The sequence below is a fragment of the Bubalus bubalis genome, chromosome 6 (genome assembly GCF_019923935.1).
Source record: "Bubalus bubalis isolate 160015118507 breed Murrah chromosome 6, NDDB_SH_1, whole genome shotgun sequence".
NCBI classification, from domain to species: domain Eukaryota; kingdom Metazoa; phylum Chordata; class Mammalia; order Artiodactyla; family Bovidae; genus Bubalus; species Bubalus bubalis.
Genome location: NC_059162.1, coordinates 58,830,246 through 58,852,533, shown reverse-complemented (window position 1 = coordinate 58,852,533; position 22,288 = coordinate 58,830,246). Strand labels below are relative to the sequence as shown.

The window sequence follows — 22,288 nt, the reverse complement described above, 5'->3', positions numbered from 1 at the left end:
TCTCTTCCAGACGGAGAGATTTATATAAGGGTCTAATATTTATTTCAGTTTGGGGATCTAAGATCCCAAGAATGGGCCCTGGGCCAGAAAGGATCAGAAAGGACTCGCCCATCTGACAAGTGCCCTAAGTCCGTGGAAAGAAGTTAACATCTAAACTAAGAGTCATAGGCTTGGGTCAAGAGCTATCCATTCACGTTACTCTTTGAGACCTCAGATATCATCACCCTTGAATAACATATAGCTTTCTACATGCAGAGGTGAAGGCAGCGAGCTTTTAGAGCACCGTGGGAAGGGATTTGGACAGGTACAACTACATTCTTTCCAGTCTCCTTGATGACTCTAAGCAAGTCAGTCAAGTGAGCATTGAGGACAGTCAGTTCTTGACACCTGATTCAGTAAGAATGAAGTCACAGCCCTGGTTGCCTGAACAAGGTATTTGTAATTACCAATATATAATCCATCAACTCTTGATTGTCTTTCTCTTTATCTACTCACATGGCATCATGTTTCATTACCCCTCTCATGTTCAGAAACAGAAGTCCCCAAATGCAAGGGTCTATGCCAATAAGACATTGGTATAGACCCTTCCATTTCAGTTGACTGAAGCAACTTAGCAGCAGTAGCAGCAGCATGCCAATAATATATCTAACACGCTACTATTAACGTGTATGTGCATGCCAAGCTGCTTCAGTCGTGTCCGACTCTTTGCAACCCTATGGACTGTAGCCCATCAGGCTCTTCCATCCATGGGATTCTACAGGCAAGAATACTGGAGTGGATTGCCATTTCCTTCTCCAGGGGATGTTCCCAACCCAGGGATCGAACCCAAGTCTCCTACATCTCCTACATTAGCAGATGGGTTCTTTAGCCACTAGCGCCATGTGGGAAGGTTATTAGAAATCTGAATACATATGGATATTTATTCTGCCTTTCCATATTTTAAAGGGCTCAAACTGACTTTTAAAATCCAGTGTGAATAACAGTATTAGTGATTGAGTCGGACACAACTGAGCAACTAAATGATAACAGCTTTTCAAATCATGCTCCTAAATGGCGAGTTCTTGACCTATCAGTTCCTTGACTGTTCTGGAGACCAGGCCTCTGGGGTGGTCCCAAGAAGGGAGGGCCTAGCAGAATGATGCATTCAGTTACAGCACACTTCAAATAAAGAGGTCAATTTTTCTTCATGAAAATTGGATTTTAAAAGCTCCCCACAAAATTTTGACCATCTGAAATGTCATGTTTCACTCACCCAATACCTAATGATCCTTATAATGCTAATATAAGATTAGAAAGCTTGTTTGAAAACACAGTTACTCAAAGACAAAACTTTCAACATTCTAGAAATTCTGTTTCTTGGGATCTAAAATTGAAGTCTTTTTTCTGTACTCAGAAGAAATTACCATTCCATTGATTTCCTCCCCATTAGGTACTGTATTTTATTGACTCTCTGCAAGTTCTAGGAAAATGTCACTCCTTGAGGTTCTTGATGAACCTACCTTAATTGTTTCATAGGTATCAGTGATCAGTGCAATGAAAAGACTTAAAATCATGTATATAAAAAGGCTGATGAATGAGTAGAGGTAAATTCTGCTAAATAGCCAGACCAGGTAGCTTTTTTGCTGCATTTTTGCAAATGTGGCAAACATATCATCTCCATTTATCAATGAGAAAAGACACTCAGAAACCATGTTCAGAGAACGGAACTGCAAAAAAAAAAAAAAATATTCATTTTATTTCATGTTCCCTCCCATTGGAGACTTTGATCATGACTCCATAACAAAAATAGTGGAACTAGATATCCCAAGTTATCCTTTCAAACAAATACCCTCGGGTAACCACAGGCATTTATTTTTTAAACAAGAGAAAATCAAAAGTTTAATAACATGTACACAATGGAGACACCCAAGAAAAGTCATTGCTATAGACATTTGTTTTGTGATCTACATAGTATGTACATGCCTACTCTTTTTCTTAGAACAAGGAGCTCCTTCTTGATGTTCCTCTTCATAGGAGGAGCCTGAACTGAAGAAGAAAAACACTGAGGTACAGACCAGCTCCTCTGAGTCAAGCCTTTACCCTCTCCTTTACTTTTCTGTAGAAAGAGACCCTTGAAATGCATCTGCAGAGCATTCAGGTCTTGAATACAAATGCTCATGCTTCTGTTCTAAAGTTCATTCCATTTAAGATGATGGTATTATAGTCAAGACTATAACTCTAGTAAACAAATTTTCAAATATTTCTACAAGTTTCTCCCTATACTACTTTTAAAAATAAAGTCACACTTCAATAAAAATTACCTAAATAGCCCATAAATATATATTGATGAATCAAACTGTCAAACCTGGCTTCACTGATGGTAAGAAGGACTTAACTATCTGACACACTCACAGAAGGAGCCGAGGCAACCAAGTGAATCAACCATCCTCTCAAGTTGGTCTTACCTTGTGTGTGTGCTCCGTTGCTTCAATCGTGTCCAACTCTTTGTGACCCTATGGACTACAGCCTACCAGGCTCCTCTGTCCATGGGATTCTCCAGGCAATAATACTGGAGTGGGTTGCCCTGCCCTCCTCCAGGGCATCTTCCCAGCCCAGGGATTGAACCCACATCTTTTACATGTCTTGCATTGGTAGGCGGGTTCTTTACCATTAGTGCCACCTGGTCTTACCTCACCAGTTTAAAAACATGGCAACAGACACAATACCTTCAATGTTTAAGGCTGAGTCACAAAGTAAAATGAGCTTATTTTAAAAGAATAACAAGCCACTGGTACTACCCTGAGAGCTTAATAGCAATAGAGAAAATTGTTTACCAGTACCTTATCATGATAAGGCCCCAGCACAATCCATCCACAGAAGCAATAGCCTAAATAAATCATGGCTGCACAGCAGCAGAACCTGATGACATTGGGCAGTGCCGCCTGGAGGGTGAGAATGAGGAGCTGGAAAGTAAACGAGGTCATTAGAATCCCTTTGTCCTTCAAACAAAGCAGTGCAGTAACTTTGAAAGAGAAATACCAACAGCTTGGAGATCTGTGGAATTTCTTACATTGTATTTCTGAAAAAAACCAAAGTACCGGATAACTCCAAGCCACACAAGCATGGTAGAGGTTCCAAGAAGTATGCTACAGACATCATAACTTGTTAGACTCTAAAACACAGTGGAAAAAAATTATCAGTTATATAGCAGAAATTCATTGGGGCCAAAATTATTTATTGAGTAGCAAAGAGTTGGGCACCATTCTAGGTGCAAAGGACAAAGTAGCGAACAGACAAAATTCCCTGCCCTCATGAGGTTTACATTCTAGTGGCTGTAGAGAGAGATGACGGAAGTTAATGAGCGAAACCCTTCATACATGGACTGATGGTAAGTGGTGAGGGGAAATTCAGGGGAGGGGACAAAGGATCGCTGTGCACTGCATTTCAAAAGGGTGACCAGGGAAGGTCTCACTGAAAAGGTGGCATTTGAGCAAAGACATGAAGGGAGTGAGGGAGCAAACCAAGCAAGAATCTAGGGGAAGAGCTTTCCAGGCAGAGGGACCAGTATCAGCAGAGGCCCAAAAGCAGGAGGGCATCTGGCAAGACAGTGGGTCTGGCTAGAGAACGATAGGGGAGAGTAAGGAGTCACCGAGGTGAGGGAGCAGGTAGTTTAGAGTTTCACAAATATAATTTAACAACTTTGCCTTTTACTCTGAGTAGATGGTGGAGATTGAGAGCTCTGAACAGGAGTGCTGTAATCCAATGTTGGCTCTATGGTTGAGAGCAGACTGTGGAAGAGAGAGATGGCTACTGCAGATGGGAGCTGATGGTGCTTTGGACCAGGCTGGGAATAGTGGAGGTGACGAGGTGATTTCTGAAGGTAGACAAATAGGATTTTCTCTTGGATGAGATACGGAGGAGAGGGAATTAGTAAAAAAAGAGGAGTCAAGGATGAATCTGTTTTTTTTCCTTGAACAACTGAAAAGAGCTGCCATTAACTGAAATTTGAAAGGCCACAGAGAAGTGAGTTTTGACTATGGAGGAGGAGTTGTTTTATTGTTCAGTCGCTCTGTCATGTCCAACTCTTTGCAACCACATGGACTGCAGCACGCCAGGCTTCCCTGTCCATCACCAACTCCCAGAGTTTGTGCCAACTCATGTCCATTGAGACAATGATTGTTTTAGGTATGTGAAATTTGTGAAGCTGAGTAGACATTCAAGTGAAGATATGGAAGAAACAGTTGGATATTTGAGACTGGAGTTCAGGGAATAATTCCAAACTGGAGAAACAGATTTGAAAATCATTGAAAAATAGGTACTCTTTAAGGCAATAGGACAGGATAAGATCACAAAACAAAGGCAGAAAAACGAGGTGTTTAAGCATGGTGCTTTGCAGCTCTGTTACTTAAATAGCTTGGTGAAGTCGGAGGGAACAGCAAAGGGAAGTGAAGACCAGCCATGATTCAAGAGAAAGATTAGGTAAGTGACAGCCAGTGAAAAAAACTCATCAACAAAGAAAGTGCTTGCAGTGTTAAAAAGCTGCTAATGGGTCAAAATGAGGATAAATAACTGAATATTAGACACAGCAACAGTTACAGGTCATTGGAAAATACACTTTCCGTGCAGCCTGATTAGAAAAGATACAAGATAGACCTGGATGAACAGAGCCAGAAACAGTATTAAATACTCTTTTGAGGTCTTTTGCTATGTAAAGGAGAGCAGAGAAATGGGGAAGTAGCTGGAGAGAGAACAGGTTGAGATTTTGTCTTTTTAGAAAGGGAAAAAAAAAAAAAAAGAAAATACATGCTCATGGAAATGCCATGGCAGAGAACAGGAAATTAAGGATGCATAAGAAACAGAGTAAGAATAGCTGGAGCCATGTTCTGGAAGAAGCAAGTAGGGACAGCATCTGATAGGCCCGTGGAGGAGTTGGCCCTGGATAGTAACCTAAATATTATATCCACAGTAAGAGAAAATGCCAAGTGTACGGGCATTGATGCTGATGGGTAAATAAATGAAGTGGGAAACTGTAGATTTCAATTCTGTTTATTATTTGTGAAACAGAGTGAGGTCATCAGCTGAAACAAAGGATGGAAAAGAGGTATTAAAATTTTCAAGCGAGAAAAAATATGTAATGATCAGCTAGAAGGCAGGGGGAATGCATGGTCTAGAAAAATGTAGAAAGACTGCTGGACACCCTTAAGGGCTCACTGAAGTTAATGGTAGGTGGGATTAGTAAAAATGAAGATTTGCTGCAAATCTCCCCCTACTTCTCTTAATTTGTTCCCTAAAGTTAAATATCTATTTCAATGACATATATTACCCTGGCATATGGAGACAGCTGCTCCATGGCTTCTAAACTCACTCTCTCTTTCTGAGGTACATGCACGGGCTGTCTCCCCAGCTCCCCTGCAGTCAGATGTGACTAAATTTTCTCCAGCAGGACTGGACAGAATGAAGGCTGCCATTCTGAGCCAAGGCATAAGACTGTAAGAGACCTACTACCTACCATACCAGGTTTTCCCTTCCATGGGCTGCAACCTGTTCATGAGACAATCCAGCATCAATCATGCAGTCTGGGTGAGCCTTCAATGGTTATCAGAGAAAAAGATGGGAGAAACTTAGATTCCTGAATGACTGTGTGGAGCTGAGTGACTTGCCAGGCTGGAAAACCCACCCTGACAATTACACGAGGGAGAAATCAGCTCTTATCATATCTGAGCTATTGTATCTGAGATCTCTGCCCAGGAATCTGAACCAAAACAGGCTCCCCATGTGGTTCATACTCATCCTTAATTGCAGTAGAGGACAGAAAAACATAAATCTGAACAAGATTAGTTTGAACAGTATTTCTTTTTTTTTTTTGCTTTGGGGGAGGGTTGACATACAAGCTGGATTAGTCCTAACTTAAAGTGGAAAACCTTGTAGTACATCAATGGTAACAGTAAGAAAATGGGAATATTCTCAATTTGAATGGACAAAGGAGTAACTGCAAGGACTCGAACAATAGTACTTTGGCCTCACTCCCTATCTCTTGCCCACAGTCCAACTCTTGCTATTGAAGATTCTGGCATTCCTTCTAAGAACAACAAAAAAAATCTTTTACCTTAGTTATCTTGGTGTGTGTATGACTTTTAGTGTGTGCAAGAATTCATAGGCCCTAACCCCAGAGTTCACATTCAGTAGGTCTAACATGGGGTATTTTATCAGATACCCAAATGACCCTGATTCAGAGGACTTAAATCACACTTTGAAAAACAGCCTAAAATATTTCCTGACTAGATTCTTACACATTACTGTTATTTCAGGTTTACTCAATATAATGTTTGAAAAAAATCTTGTACTCTGTGAATCCTTACATTTTGGAAAAACAAATGACAGTTAAGGCAAATCTGATACTAACAATGACATAAATAGGAAAAAATTTTACCTTAGCGTGAATTTCCATTTTCAGAATTGATCCAATGATGGTCAATATGTCACTGATAATAATCATAATATACCATCCATTGACAAATTCCATTCGATCAGAAACAGAAACTTCCTTCTTATAATGGAGCAGGAAAAAACTGACAAATTCCTTTAGGGAAAAGAGGGGAGGCATGGTGAATTTCTGTCAATCAAAATGACCAGTGCATTGCTAGAAAGCAGTGACTCCTACCTGCTGAAGCTGAAGTCCTCTCACCACAGATCGAACACACAGGATTAATGAAGCCAAGCATGTCAGAATAATGAAGACATCAAAGATCATCATGTAATGAGTGTTCTTCTGAACTGGAGGAAAGAAGGTTACCTGCTTATGTACTGGAACAGCAATGTGGTGACATTTACTTCTACTTCTTTTTTTCCTCCATTTTTAGCCTCATTTAATAGCTGCATTGAATAATTTCAGTACAGATGTACAATACTTTATTTGTAAGGATGTTCAGGCTGTAATCTGGTTTCACTACTACAATCCATTCTCCAGGTCCTCTTTGTGCACAGGTTCAAGTGATTCTTTAGGTGGATGAATATCCAAAGATGGAATTGTTGGGTTAAAGCATATGCATCTTTCTAAAAATAGATCTAAGAAACTGCTCTGCAAAAATATCATGCCAGTTTATTACCTACACACATCACACATCTTCTTCATCACTGGACATCAGTATTCATTAATTTGTACCAATAAAAGGAGCAAATGATGTGAAATGCCATTTTTATCATGTACCAAATGGCTGTTGAATGTATTCAAGTACCGTATCTTCCCCTTCCAACTTTTTTATGTGTTTTAATGCCTAAGAAAAATACTTCTCATTACTTTCCTAGAATTTCTGCTGGCTAGTCTTGCTTGTTATTTTCCCATATTTCTTCAGGACCAAAATGTCAAATTCCAATAACAATCTTACTGTTAATTTTTGGGGGGAATCTAGGGAGAATTTTCATGGTCATGTTAAATCACTTCATGAAAAACATAATGTGTCAAGTCTTTTTTTTTCTTCCATCCTTCAGAAACATTTTCAAGTTTTATATAGATCCTTCTTCATACTCATGCTTAGAATAATTTTAAAAATTCAAGTATTCTTTCCACAAAGATAACAAACAGAAAAAGCTCTGATACAGATTCTTCTGTTAGTATTTAAAGAAGGTTAAAAGTCCTCAAAACCATGTACCAAAGATCTTTAACTATCACCTGTCATCTTTTGATCTTAATACAGTTAGGGTTCCCACATATCTTACTTAAACATGCTTATCTAGGTATAAAATACTCATTAAGCATCAGGTGTGTTTTCACGTGCTGAGAATACAATGGTGAACAAGACAGATGGAGTCCCTGACCTTGTGGAACTTCTACTCCAGTGAGATAAGAGAAAAAAGTAAACAAGTAAATGAACAGAATACTGCCTGATAGGAGTACGTGATAGGAAGAAAGTAAATCCAAACAGCTACTAAGTGTATTTCCTACCTGGCATAGTTTCAAGCATTTTTGAAGATTTAACTCATTTGCACCTCACAGTAACCCCACGAGATAGGTGTGATCATCCCCACTTTGCAGGCAAGAAAACTGAAGCCCAGAGGGGTCACACAACTTGCCTAAGATTCCATGGCTAGAAAGTGCAGAGTCAGTGTTCAAACCTTTGCAGTTTGTCTCCAGCATCCGTCACTCTGTCAGTGGTTCTTGGCATCTCTTTGGAACTTGTTAGAAATGAACATCCTCCTGCCTTACCCTAGCCCTAGTAAATCAGAAACTGCTTTCCTAAGCTCTCCAGGTAACACTAAAATTTGAGCACCACTGCTGAGGGAGCTTTGGGAGAGGGAATGGGGAGAAGAAAGGTTTGTTCATACTGCACCGTGAAGGAAGGCCTCACCAGAGGCCGTGGCTTTTAGCTGAGACTTGAATGACAAGGCAGAGCCACCCACACAGAGATTCTGGGAATCAGTCCTCCCAGCAGAAGCACAGCTAAGTGAAGAGCAGAGGGTGGCCGTCACATGCTCTCTTACAGAGCTTGTCTTACTTAACAAGTTGGGCTGCTCTCTGCTGATAGAAAGAACTCAAGACTATACTGTAATGAAGCAACCCATAATTTTGTCAAGAGGCATCTAAATGATATATGAAGGACTAAATCTACTTCAGAAAAACTTAAAATCCAAGAAACAAACATTTGAGAGACAGCTTATGTCCCAGGCACCTTCATATGCTCTCATTTTCCCTGTTCCCAAGTATGTGAAGTATTAAGATGTTTACAGATGACAAAACAGGCTTATGTTTCAAATAAACAATTTTGTGATTGAAATTTTATAATTGAAGTTTGTGAGTCCAGATCTTCATATATTTGAAGTTACCTATTAGTGAAAAGAATACTAAAATGAAGACATTTTATTTCATTTATTCATGCTATCTCATTACTATTTCTGAACTTTGTGAATCCATTAGTAGGGAACCCTAAAGTAATTATTATCCAAGTATGGTCTGAATAAGGACTCACTGCACATTCCTAGGTCTCACCGCCAGACCTACTGACTGTCTTGTGTGAAGCTGGGAAAACTGCATCTTAGCAGGTACTTGGAATGGTGCTTCTGCTTACTAGAATCCAAGACCCTCTGACCTAATCATTAAAGTGAAGCACAATACACTATTACACACCACTACAAGGAACTAGGGAATGAGATCAATTCTTTCCAGTCGGTTTCGTCTAGTTCAGCTCCAAAATTCTCAGCGATACTCAGTTTATACTCGAGTTTGTGTCCATATTTCTAGGACTATACTCTGTGCTTATGTCATCTACTTTTTGACCTGGATAGAAGATAATTATAATGTGTGGGATATTTCAGGGTCAAATCCTACCTGAATTCTCCCTGGATAAAGACACCAAAATTCACTTCTGAGCCTTAGTTTCTTCATGTGTAAAAATAGGGATGCTACCTATCTCAAAGATATTTTAAAACACTGAAGTAAGGAAAGTGTAGCTCAAAGTACTTATGCAATAAACACTCTATAAATACTGGTTTGTGTAGATGTGATTTTTGTTGTTGTTGTTGGGGGAATTATAAGCACTTTTTTTTAGTAAGGACCACCCCACTCCAGTACTCTTGCCTGGAAAATCCCATGGACGGAGGAGCCTGGAAGGCTGCAGTCCATGGGGTCGCTTAGGGTCAGACACGACTGAGCGACTTCACTTTCACTTTTCACTTTCATGCATTGGAGAAGGCAATGACAACCCACTCCAGTGTTCTTGCCTGGAGAATCCCAGGGACGGGGGAGCCTGGTGGTCTGCCGTCTATGGGGTCGCACAGAGTCGGACATGACTGAAGTGACTTAGCAGCAGCAGCAGCAGCCAGTGAAGGCTCATGGAAAAGGCAAGAAAAACCATTTAAATTACTAATAACTTATGAATTACTTGGAACATTAGATAACTAAAATGAATTAGGGACTTGGACATGATTCAATTCTTTCGTTTGATGTTCCACATATCCTTGGGACCAGTAATTTAATAACCATTTAATATTATTTAATAACCATTTTGAAAACTAGTAAAATTTATTACTTACTGGATCCAGATACATGCCAGTCTTTACATTCTCTGATAGAGATGTCATTATCTAAACTTATCTTAATTCTTCCACTGTGGGCTTTGTTGTCAAAAGTTATCTGCGAAGAACAGGAAAAGGGTCAAAAACATACCTACTACTTTTAAAGTCAAGGTGCCGCTATGCATTAATTAGGAAACAATTCTCCCAAAGTTACAGGAAACTCAGACCCTCAACTCTCACCTGATGCTAACTCTGTTCAACCTCAGGAAGTTCCCTTTATTTCTCTGTGAGCTGAAAAAGTTGAGTTAGATCTTCCATAAAGAATGTTTAGTCTCTAAAATTCCTAAGTTTCTAGGACAGTATTCAAGCCCTGAACCACTTGTAAAACAAGAGAACTTCCCCCTCCTCTCATTCTAAGCACCTCTAGATGTCCTCCTGAGCAAGTACAAGCACGTTTGCCCCCTTCTTCCAGCAGAGCATTGGCTAGGGACAGATTTTTAATGTTGTTCTTACTAACACAGATGCTCATTATTTCCGTCTTGAAACATTTCAGGTGGAGCTTTTCCAATTTTCCTTCTAAGATTGGTTTTCTTTGTCATTCTGGAACCGTATGTACAATATTACAAAGGATGTGGTCACAGGGAACCAACAGTATGTCTGGCTTCAATGATAACTGTGTGGGGACACCAGGCACCAATAGGACAAAGCCACGCCAGGACACCTGTCATAGCTCTTCCACCGTCTCCCCTTCAAGCTCCCCCCACCTTCTCCTTGCAGACACCTGGACGGCAAACTAAGGAAATTAGTCTGGTTTGGGGGTTTTGCCTTCATTTTTGGTGCCTCTTCTCTCAAGTCCTAAAGTAAAAGGAAAGTCCTTTTCAAGTCTGCCATTTGCGGTGTTAGTCATTCAGTTGTGCCTGACTCTTTGTGACCCCATCGACTGTAGCCTGTCAGGCTCCTCTGTCCATAGGATTCTCTAGGCAAGAATTCTGGAGTGGGTTGCCATTCCCTTCTCCATGGGACCTTCCAGACCCAGGGATCAAACTTGGGACTCCTACATTGCAGGTGGATTCTTTTAGATGAGTTTAATTGAAAATCTTCATGTGGTGTAATTGGATACCACTTCAGACAAAAGATTACAAATAAACTTAGTAAGTCTAGTTACTCTGTTTCCACTCATGTTAGACTATAAGTTTCTTCCCATGACAAACAACCAAGGATATTGATAATGTATGCTCATCTTTATCATTGCGGAGACCCAGCCTCACACAAGGAAGATGCTCAGTACTATTTGAATGAGTCAGAAATCTTTGCCAAGAATAAACCATGCTTTGCCCACACAAAGAGCCTCAGGGTCTTTCAAATAGTAGGTGCTCATTAAATATCTAATAAACTCTGACTTAATGTCAATCACGTCTAAGCAAGGTTTAGAAGAAACTGAATTCTTTAAATGAAAAAGAAAAAATATACTGAGTGTAACTAATAACAGATTAGATAATACAGGAAAAAAGATTAGTGATTTGAAGTCACAGCAGTAAAACTATTCAAAGTGAAACACAGAGAAAATATTAGAAAATTAAATCAAAGAAAGAGGGCAACTTCAAGTGCCCAAATACACATATTATTGAAATCTCTGAAAAGTAGGGGGAAGGAGATAGAAAAATATTTGACGAAATAACACTGAGTAAATGTCAAACGTAATAAAAACTATAAACCCACAGATCCAAGATATTCAATGAACCCCAAATACAAGAAACATGAAGAAAACTACATAAAGGTATATCAGAATCAAACCACTAAAACCAGAAATGAAGAGAAAAATTTTAAAAGCATCCAGAGGGGGGAAATATATCCCATACAGAAGAACAAAGATGAAGAAGACAGCAGATTTCTCATCAGAAACAATATAAACAAAAGAGCAAAATCTTTAAAGTTCCAGGGTAAAAACAGCCAGGCTAGAAGTCTATACCTTGTGAAACTACTTTTAAAAAACGAAAGTGAAATACTTTTACAGACATACAGAAGTGAAAAGAACTTATTACTAGCAGATCTGCATTGTAAGAAATACTAAAGGAAGCCCTTTATGCAGAAGGAAAACCATGCCAAGTGGTTTTTATGTTATACATGTAACTGGCACACCATCACTTGAAAGTAGGCTGTAATAAGTTAAATATGTGTACTATGGGGTCGCACAGAGTCGGACATGACTGAAGCAACTTAGCAGCAGCAGCATAAACCATAAAATAACACAACAAAGAGTTATAGCTAATAAGCTAACATGTGAGATAAACTGGAATCCTGAAAAAACAGTTAATCCAAAAGAAGGCAGAAAAAGAAAGAAACCATATTAATAATTTCATGCAATTTAAATGATATAAGCACCTTAATTAAAAGGTAGAGATTGTTAGGTTGGATTAAAAAAGCAAGACTCAACTATATGCTGTGTAACAAGAAACCTACTTTAAATATAAGATACAAATAATTTAAAAGGATGAAAAAAAGATATGCCATGCTAACACTAGTTATAAGAAAGCTGGAATGGTTATATTAACATCAAAGTAAATTTTAGAGCAAAAAATATGATAAGGGTTAAAAAGTGCCATTTCACAATGATAAAAAAGTCAGTTCAAGTGAACACAAAAAACCCTAGATGTCTATACACTTAATAAAGAGCTTCAAAATACAAGTTGCAAGAATTTATCAAACTACTATGAATGAATGACAATGCACTACTTTTATATTATGAACCCAACTGGGCACACACAAGACAACCTTAATAAATAGCTGTTGAATCAAACATCTACCACACACCAGAGAATTTGGTAGGTCCTTCATATGTGCTATATTTTATCTTCACAACAATTTTGTCAGGTAGGTGGGCATTAATTTGGTTTCACAAATGAGAAAACTTAGGCTCATGCCAATTAAATAATTTGCCTAAAATTACATAGCAACTAACTGGTAAGCTGGCATTAAAATCTAGATTTGTCTGACTCCAACTACTTTGGCCACCTCATGTGAAGAGTTGACTCACTGGAAAAGACTCTGATGCTGGGAGGGATTGGGGGCAGGAGGAGAAGGGGACGACAGAGGATGAGATGGCTGGATGGCATCACCGACTTGATGGACATGAGTTTGAGTAAACTCCAGGAGTTGGTGATGGACAGGAAGGCCTGGCGTGCTGCAATTCATGGGGTCACAAAGAGTCAGACACGACTGAGCGACTGAACTGAACTGAACTGAAAGTCCTTGTATGTTACATCAGGGATATACTGCCACAGTTCATGTTTATGGCAAAAGTCGCACTAATGGTTTTTATTATCAAATTACCTGATAGTATATAGTTTCCACCACAGTTCTATGAGATGTACTGTTAAATACACAATGAACAGACATAGCTGGGGATAATTCTCCAAGAATGGCAAAATTATAACATCTGCATGTGGCTAAAGGCCAGGATGCTTTTACATTGTAATGTGTCATGGGAAAAGATCTACATTTCACTAGTGTTTTGCTTGCTCATTCGACAAATATGAGTCACCTACTATATTTTCTGAGAGGTGAAAAGATAAAACGGTTCCTGCCTTCAGGGAACTTTCATTCTAGTGGAGCTGATGATAAACATCTAGAAAAACTTAAAGGAGAAGGTGGTAAGACATACAATACAAAACAAAAACAAAATCTAGGGCTTCAGAGCACAGAATGTATTTCTAACTGAGAAATCACAAAGAGGTCCATGAAGAAGGTTTCAGTTGACCAAAGCCTTAAAAGATTATAAGACTTTAAAAAAAGTATCATTTCTCTATAAGAGAGAGGCAGACAGACAGACACAGAGAGAGAAGACTGTGGATAACAGCTCAATTTTTTAAAAATCATGTAATTTTAAAAACTCATAACTTGCTGGTTACTATTAGAATCGAAATGTGTAGCCCAAATACAGTCTTACAGAATTAGTGCTTTTTCTTATTAAACAATATGCATAATTATTATATTATACTACATCCTAAAATATTTTTAATCTCAATTTCTGAAAACTTGACTTCTAACAGCCAATTAGTTGAGTATCGTGGACATAACTCTTGACACAAACTGCTACTGTAGTACTAGAAATTTGGACCATATGAAGGCAAGCTGTTATCAAATGCTGTCCTGCATATGCCTCTCAGCATTGCGTTACTGACTCTGATCCCTGTGAGGTGATGAACCAGCATGAGAGGCATCTTGTGCTTCACAGAGAGCATCAAAGCTCCATCTGCAACTGGAATACAGAGAAGAGGAAACTAACCAGAACTTTCAGAGGCAGCATGCAGGAGGCACTGTGAGCTATAACTTCCATAGCTGCAAGCATCTTCAGTGAGGAAACTCAGCAGCAAGAACCCTTGGCAATTGTAAGCAGATTGCTACCGACTGCTGAGAGCTAACCATACAAACCTACAAACCTCTGTTCTTTTTGTATTTGCCAGGTGCTGTTCTTGGTCCTGAAGACTCAGCAGTGACCAAGACAAGGTCCCTGCCCTCAGAGAACTTACACTGAAGTACAGAAGACCGATGGTTAACAACTAAACAAGTGGGTACAAGAGTCCCTCCCCTTTATCCAAGATCCCCCACAGATGCCTGAAATCACAGATAATACCAAACTTCATATATAATATTTTTCCTCTACATACACACCTTTGATCAAGTTTATAAATTAGGCACAGGAGAGTAAAAACAATAATAATTTTTAAAAGTGGGTTTCCCTGGTGGCACAGTGGTAAAGAATCCACCTGCAATGCAGGAGACGCAGGTTCCATCCCAGGGTTGGGGAGATCCCCTGGAGGAGGAAATGGCAACCCACTCCAGTATTCTTGCCTGGGAAATCCATGGACAGAGGAGCCTACAGTCCATGGGGTCACAAAAGAGTCAGACATGACTTAGCGACTAAATAACAGTAATAAAATAGGAAAATTATAACATATACTATAATAAAAGTTACATGAATGTGGTCTCTCTAAGTATCTTGTACAAATTAAATGCCTTTTTCCATCTTAACTACACACTTATCACACTGTGGCCATAATTTTTGCAGTTTGAGCTGCAACAGTAAAACTAGCATGGATTTCTTTTTCCTTCTTCACAATGTCACCTCTAGATTTCTTCTTGTAGCTTAAGCAATGTCAACATACAACTGGTTTTCTGTCTTCATTAAGTTAAGAGCTTTCAGTTTTTCACCTAAAGAAATACTTTGGCATATTGGAATCACCAACTTTGGGGCCATTCTTAAGTAAAATAAAGCTTATTTGAACACAAGTACTGTGATATGTAGATAACTGAGAGGGTTATTGAGTGACTAATGGATTGTATACACTGGACCAAAGGATGATTCATACTGAGGAAGGTCAGAAAGTTTTCATTATGCTACTCAGAATGACATGCAGTTTAAAATACATGAATGGTTTATTTCTGGAATTTTCCACTTAATATTTTCAGACAGAGGTTGACCATGGTAACTAAAATCTCGGAAAGTGAAAATGCAGTTAAGAAAGGACTAACAGAGCTAGCTGAACCAATGTCTCCTCTGTGCATATCCAATTATGACAAGAACACCCTATACGTTTGATCAACCCTCAACACAAGTAGATGGAACACATAACTAGATAAAAGCATTTTTCTCCAGACAGGAATCAAATTAGCCCAGCCCACACTCACAGTCAGAGTAAAGTCGTAACAGTCCGGGAGCTCATGATGACGAAGAGTCTGCAGGTTAATGGCCTTCAGTTTAAACTGCAGCTCCACTGTTATGAGTCTGGAAAACAGGAGACTTTAGTGCAGTGACAACACGTACACAAAGAGGAGTTACCTCCCACCTGCTTCCCTCACCTGTGAAAGTCCAGTGTTAAGTTGAGTTTATTTTCTTCTAGTGTTCCAATGTGAAAAGGTTCATTCGGTTCCACAAATAAACATTCTGCCATAGAAAGGAACAAAACATAATATAGCACCTGAAATAAACACAGAAAATGGCATCCTGAAAGGATCATATAATGAAAACTGGCTATTCAGATTCTGGTATTTTTGTGAATCAAATATTTTTAAATCTAAACATCCATACCACATGGTTACAATGACTTTTATTTGTTTATAAGATGTGACTGTAACATTTCTTGAGTGGATGGAGGTAGAGAAAGATCTGAACTCTATTTCACTAATCTTGTATAAGGCTATCTTCCTTTCTGTCTTTTTCAGCCTAAATTTTGAGGCCCCTCTCCCTTTTTGTATCCTACGCATACATTTGAAGCCCCTAGAGTGTCTAAGATAAAATTTTCTATGTTTAAAGTATCTATTTTTAAAAAATATTATGTGTTGACAATTTTCCCTCAATAAACACTTTAAAAAAAAAAGGGAAGACACCATCTTAGAAGGTTTTTACTAGTCAGTACTATAATCCTTTATTATTTTTCTCAAAGAAAAAGTCCCAGCAGCGACTGTTAAAAGTACTTACTTTTTAACTCAATGACCTAAGCTAATGTTTTAGGTATAAATTGTAAATAGAACTTTGCTAACAGGAATAAGCTATGCTATTCTAAATTCTGGTTCTCACTGGTGGTGGTTTAGTTGCTAAGTTGTGTCTGATTCTTTGAGACTCCATGGACTGTAGCCCGCCAGGCTCCTCTGTTCATGGGATTTCCCAGGCAAGAATACTGGAGTGGGTTGCTATTTCCTTCTCCAGGGAATCTTCCTGACCTAGGAATTGAACTCAGGTCTCCTGAAGGCATATCTCTAACCAACTGAGCTACGAGGGAATCTCATTACTCCTCAACTTACCCCCCAAAGATACTGAATAGTGAAGTACTATTGAGGGGAGAAAGTTCTATATATTCAAGAATTTGCAAACATTTGTTTTATAAGGGCAATATCTATTAAACTGGCTTATTCAGAAGAGAGGTTGTGGAATAAAATGGCTAAGAGCACAGCCTGGGTCAAATTTCAGCACTATCTCTTACTAGGTCCACCTTGAGCAGATTACTAAACCTTCTGAGCCACACTTTAGTCTTCTGTAAAATGAGGATAATAGTAAACTTGTCTTGTTGATTTTTTGTTTGTTGGTTTGGTTAAGAATCATGAGGTATAGTGAAGTACCTGGCATAACTGATACAGTTCTTACTATGACCTAATAGCACAGGCCAAATCAATATTTTCAGAGATGAAATTACTGCCTTTAAATCAAGGAGTTAAAAATGGAAGTTCTAGCTTATAGAAGAATATCACCAGTTTCAACTTCTGGGTCAATGTCAAAGGTATCGTTTCCAGGATAGATGTTTCCTTGCTTGTAGAAGTGCCAACAGACTGCCATGGCCGACTGCTCCATGCCCTTGTTCTCAAATGCATGATTCCCAACTGAGACGTTGCATAGCTGCAAATACTTCAACCAAAAAGAGAAACAGAAAATGAGAGCACCCAGCCAGGCAGAAGTGAAGCCATGATTCCCCTCCCTCCCTGCCTTTGAAACGGTAGGTTCCCACCTCCTGTCCAGGTGGAGACTGGAAAGTAATTGACATGCTACTGTGCACTGGGATGGCAGAGGGCAAAGAGCACTTGTGAATTAGAGTTTTGGGTTCAAGTCTCATTTCTGTGGTTGTGAGCAAGTCACAAACTTTATCAGCCTCTGCTTTCTTACCTGCAAAATTAAAGGCTGAATTTAACCTTAAATAACATTTCAAGTTCTTTCCTCCTTTAAAGAACTATGTTTAGGAAGTGACTTTTACATTTAATGTGAATACAAACTTCATCTTTGAACTATTTTCTATAGTCAAGAGTTCTGCTTTACTATAATATAGGAAGTGGGATAAAACTGTTCCAGACTAACCAGCAAAGCTTTGTCTAAAGATAATTTTTTTTTAATCTTTATCTTTGCAAGAGTACAGCTTAGTCACTTTTAAGCAATATTCCCCTACTGAAAGTCCTCCCATGATTTCCTGTGTCTCAGAATAAACTTAAAAGCTCTTTGCCTGGAAAGCCCTACCTCTGGCTCTTCCCTCACTCCTTTGCACACTTGCCTTAAACATACTAAATGTTTTCCAGCCTCCAGGGCCTTTGCTGTTGCCACTCCTTCAGTCTGAAATATTCTTCTTCAGACTTCAAATCCCCAGAGAGGCCTTTTCTGACCATCTTGAGACCACTGTTCATGTTTTATGCCACCTAATTTTTTTTCATAGCAGTCATCACTGTTGGAGGTCAAATTATCTTGCTAAATTTGTTTAAAATCCATCTCTTCCATTAGAATCTAAGTTCCACAGGGCAAGGAATTTATCAAGCCCACTGCACTAACCTGAGCACTTAGAACCAGGTAAGCAGATAGGCTGGGCAGGGGGTGGGTCCCTGGAGAAAGAGAATGTGAGACTTTGTCGTAAGAGAAGCCATTTTTGGCCTCAGCCTTTTTGGATCAAATGCTGGTTCTTAAACAGGTCTCAGTAATTAATAATGTTAAGGGAACAAATGAATGTACAAACAAATGACTATTATCAGACAAGAAAAGTAACAACAGCATAGATAACACATCCATTGTAAAGATTCCCAGTTCTGTTTCAGTGGTAAAGCTTAGCCCGTAACACTTAACCTTTTCTGACCCTCATGACTTCAGTCAACTAAAACTTGGACTCTTGTCGACTGCCCAAGCCCCTTCAGAAATATGCAGGTGCCTTAACTTAAAAGTTTCCCAATTTTACTGTCCCAGGAGACACTGCTTTGAGAAAGATCCCTGGTGATCTCCTTATTTGCTGCAAATAATTAATCCTTCCTTCTGATATTTGGCTTGGTTGGTTCTTTTGGCTTGACATCCACCAAGAGGCAAACCCAGCTTTCAGGTAAGAGTACACAGAGTAGATGCTCAAATATTTGTCAAGTTAATGGTGAGGTGAAAAACTATTATAACATGATAGAGGATCTCATCCACTAGAGCTCATCTACATACAGTAAGATGGTAAACTGCTAGGATAGGATTTGTTACGGCACCAACATTTCTGCTAGCACTGGGACTGGGAAAATGCGCCAGCAATCTACAGTAATATAACTAAGGTGTATAAATCATTAAATAGTATTATGTCCTGCATCTAGAGGAAACAGTATAATGCTAGACATATTTAGTTTTGAGATATTTCCCATACAAGGAAATAAGTGCCTTAAGTCTTTCTAAAGCTACTCAGAGTCCAATGGGTAGTTTTATATTGGGGCATGGGGGAGTAAGAGAACTACATTGAATGAAAAAAGAAGTAAAAGATATTGAATGTGGTAAGGTACCACGGAGACCAATATGCCTGAAATGTGAGATACCTCCTGCCTGTAACAGGAGGTAAAGCCAGAAAGGCAGGCATACATCACACCTGTATGGGCCCCTGTAGCCCTTCTGAGTGCCCACTCCCTGTGAAGCAGTCCAGACAGGAATTACTTAAAGATCTGAACCTCCTATCATAGAAACTTGTGTCTTAAACCTTATAAGATCTTGAAACACAAAAGATCCAAGCTGTAGGCCTTCAGGTACACAGTATTTTTATAAGTGATTCTTCAGCCAGACTTCCTGTCTTAATAAGGCTCCTTGTGGAGTCTGAGGGCTTCCCAGGCGCTAGCAGTAAAGAGCCTGCCTGCCAATGTAAGAGACTGAGGTTCGATCCTTAGGTTGGGAAGATCCCCTGGAGGAGGAAATGAAAACCCACTCCAGGATTGCTGCCTGGAGAATCCCATGGACAGAGGAGCTGGTGGGCTACTGTCTATAGGGTCACAAAGAGTTGGATATGACTGAAGTGACTTAGCATGTGAGGTCTGAGCACCTGCAGAGCTGGATGGTGTAGACAGAGTGTTGCTGCCATGCCCATAAACACCAAGTGTTGCCAGCCATCAAGCCTTCAGCCACTATAGTGGCACTGAGGGTATGCTCTGAGGGGAATTCAGGATGGAGGAAAACAGGATACTTGCCCTGGATGGCTAAGATGTATGTCAAAGGAATAACTGCCATTGGCCAGATTCATCTTCCCAGAAAATCATTAACTTGAGATATCTGTTTTTTTGTGATTAGCAGTAATCTTTTGATGTTCCACTACATGGTTTTTATTTTGTTTTCTGCAAAAACCCTCTTTGGAATAGTCTCTCAGAACTATCTGAGAGGCTGCCTTCCTGGGCTATAGTCCTCAGTGATGTCCTTGAATAAAACATAATTCTCAACTTTTAGGTTATGCTTTTTTTTCCAGTCAACAATGGCCAGGGGCAAGTAGCAGAACTGTGGCCAGCTAAAGGGCCAATCTGGAGCCTGAGTCAGAAGACTGTGGGAGCAGAAGGTGGTATGGGGCTATCACTGAAAGGCAGGTGACCAGTAGGCCTGACTAATGGGGCACCTAAGTGGCTATGACTTGTGACGGGCTCTAATGAGGCTGGCATCTGTCCCCACTTGCCTCTGCAGCTCCACCTTGAAAGAACTAGTTTTTCACACGGCTTCATGGGTCCTAGGGTATCCTTTGGGAGACTATATAAAAATACATAAAAATCCTTAGCTGAGAAATGTGGCACCCCAAGTAAAGCAGACTAAACAGCTTGTTCCTTGATTACAGATGCATTTTTTTTGTGGTCTCCCTGTGATTACTTGATCCAAATACATGAATCTTTTGAGCTCATTCATGCATTCACAAACATTTGTGACTGGTATGTATCTCCATCTTCATGGAATAAATATATTAATATGTAGCACTAAACAATTATAAAATGAGGAATACCATGCAGTCAAATCTGTGATTTCAGGTGAATCATTTAGAATAAACTGCCAAGAAGTGGAGGACAGGTGGGAGGGGAAAGAGGGTAACCAACTAGAAGTAGGGATTTATAGACTGTGTTTGAGCTGCAAAAGTAAGTGGTCCCAAGATCCTGAGACCTTTAAATGTAAGCAACTGATCAGAAAGAGAAGCAGCTCTGAGAAGTAGGTGGGAAGAGAATATGCATCTGCTTTTAACAGAGTGAATCTGAGGTGCTTGTGAGCTCTCTTCACACAACAGTGAGAGCCACTGTTTTGGAAACATCTGTCTTGGCGATGGGTGACAGTGGGGGAAATTCTGCAGGAAAAGGACAGACCTTTGAGGACTGCCTGCCATAAGTTAAGAGGCAGCTCAAAGAAGGAACCCAGTAAAGACAACCCAAACATGATTGATAAAAGCCAGGATACAGTATTAAAATAACTAGGTCTTTGACATTCCAATATATAAATAGACATACTAAACAAGAGTGATGCTGTTACAACCAGTGTTAAATCAGGATAAGCCCTAGAGATAATTCAGTTAGATGACATTTTAGGGCTCCACTCTTCAGGAAAACTAGTCATGGAAATAACTCTAAGGGCTGAGAAGCTACTGTCTTACCTGTCAGTTCTTGGTGACTATCACCTCAACTATCAAGGTATTTCCTTACAGCAGACAAAGATGTTTCTTTCATATCCGTCCATGTTTTCCCTATTCACTTCTCTGGAATCATGTAAAATAACTGACCTTATTAACCACAAAAACTTTATTCACTAATATTGTGATTAAGATACTTTTTTACCTTCAGTTTAAAATGCATGATAGTGCTTGGAAGATGGTAGGGAGTCACAAGCTCCAAATGGGGTAAACTCTACCCCAAATAGTATTTACCTATTTACTAGCACAAGGAATCTACCTACATGCAATTCTATAAAGAAAAAAGAAATCTGATAAACAGAACTGCCTGAATGCCAAATACTATATACAAGACTGCTTTTAACCTTAATAATAAAGGTAAAAATGTTTTAGGAAGAATTTATTGAACTGTTTATCTCTTGCCTCTACCCACCCCTCCTGTCAAAAAGAAATTACTAATTTACTTCAGAGTAATTTAGATAAACTCAGTAATCTTAAAACAAGAATCTCAAAACTTAATATCTACAGAATTTTACTACTATTTGACCTTACAAACTGTAGGACATAATTCTATTTAACAACGCATGTAGCTTACTTCTATTATTATAGATTTCTGGACAATTTCTGTAATCTGAATGGTATCAGAAAGCCTTAGTGTCACAAATATGTATTTTTTTCCCATAGTTTGTCTCTGAGAAAATGAAAAGCCCTAATTACACTATAACAATTTTTGAAGAAGAGTTATAATTTTTATATATACTGCAGTTAGTACTGCAGAAATGTTGTCTGCAGTACTAACTCAGGTTGGAAATGCTGACTTCAAGAAAGCTGCCAAAGATTCCTACAAAACAGGAGATTTTTGGACTTGAGAAAGTACTGTTTGTAGCAAAAACGAATTGATTAGAAACTCAGAG

General features: G+C 39.2%; 1 protein-coding gene across 5 annotated transcripts in view; it reads right to left on the bottom strand.

Moving 5' to 3' along the window:
- MCOLN3 (mucolipin TRP cation channel 3) overlaps positions 1–22,288 on the bottom strand; it is a 34,542-nt gene that overhangs the window by 1,893 nt on the left and 10,361 nt on the right. For 2 of the 5 annotated variants that reach the window (XM_006047533.4, XM_006047534.4), the window contains exons 4-12: positions 17,233–17,386; positions 15,847–15,931; positions 15,676–15,772; positions 10,006–10,105; positions 6,641–6,753; positions 6,410–6,559; positions 3,050–3,151; positions 2,820–2,942; positions 1,500–1,706 (exon numbers count right to left, since the gene is read on the bottom strand). In XM_006047533.4, the coding sequence (XP_006047595.1) occupies positions 1,500–1,706; positions 2,820–2,942; positions 3,050–3,151; positions 6,410–6,559; positions 6,641–6,753; positions 10,006–10,105; positions 15,676–15,772; positions 15,847–15,931; positions 17,233–17,386 (1,131 nt within the window). The remainder of the gene's footprint in view (positions 1–1,499; positions 1,707–2,819; positions 2,943–3,049; positions 3,152–6,409; positions 6,560–6,640; positions 6,754–10,005; positions 10,106–15,675; positions 15,773–15,846; positions 15,932–17,232; positions 17,387–22,288) is intronic. The other 3 variants (XM_044944770.2, XM_006047535.4, XM_044944771.2) reach the window with 3 other exon arrangements.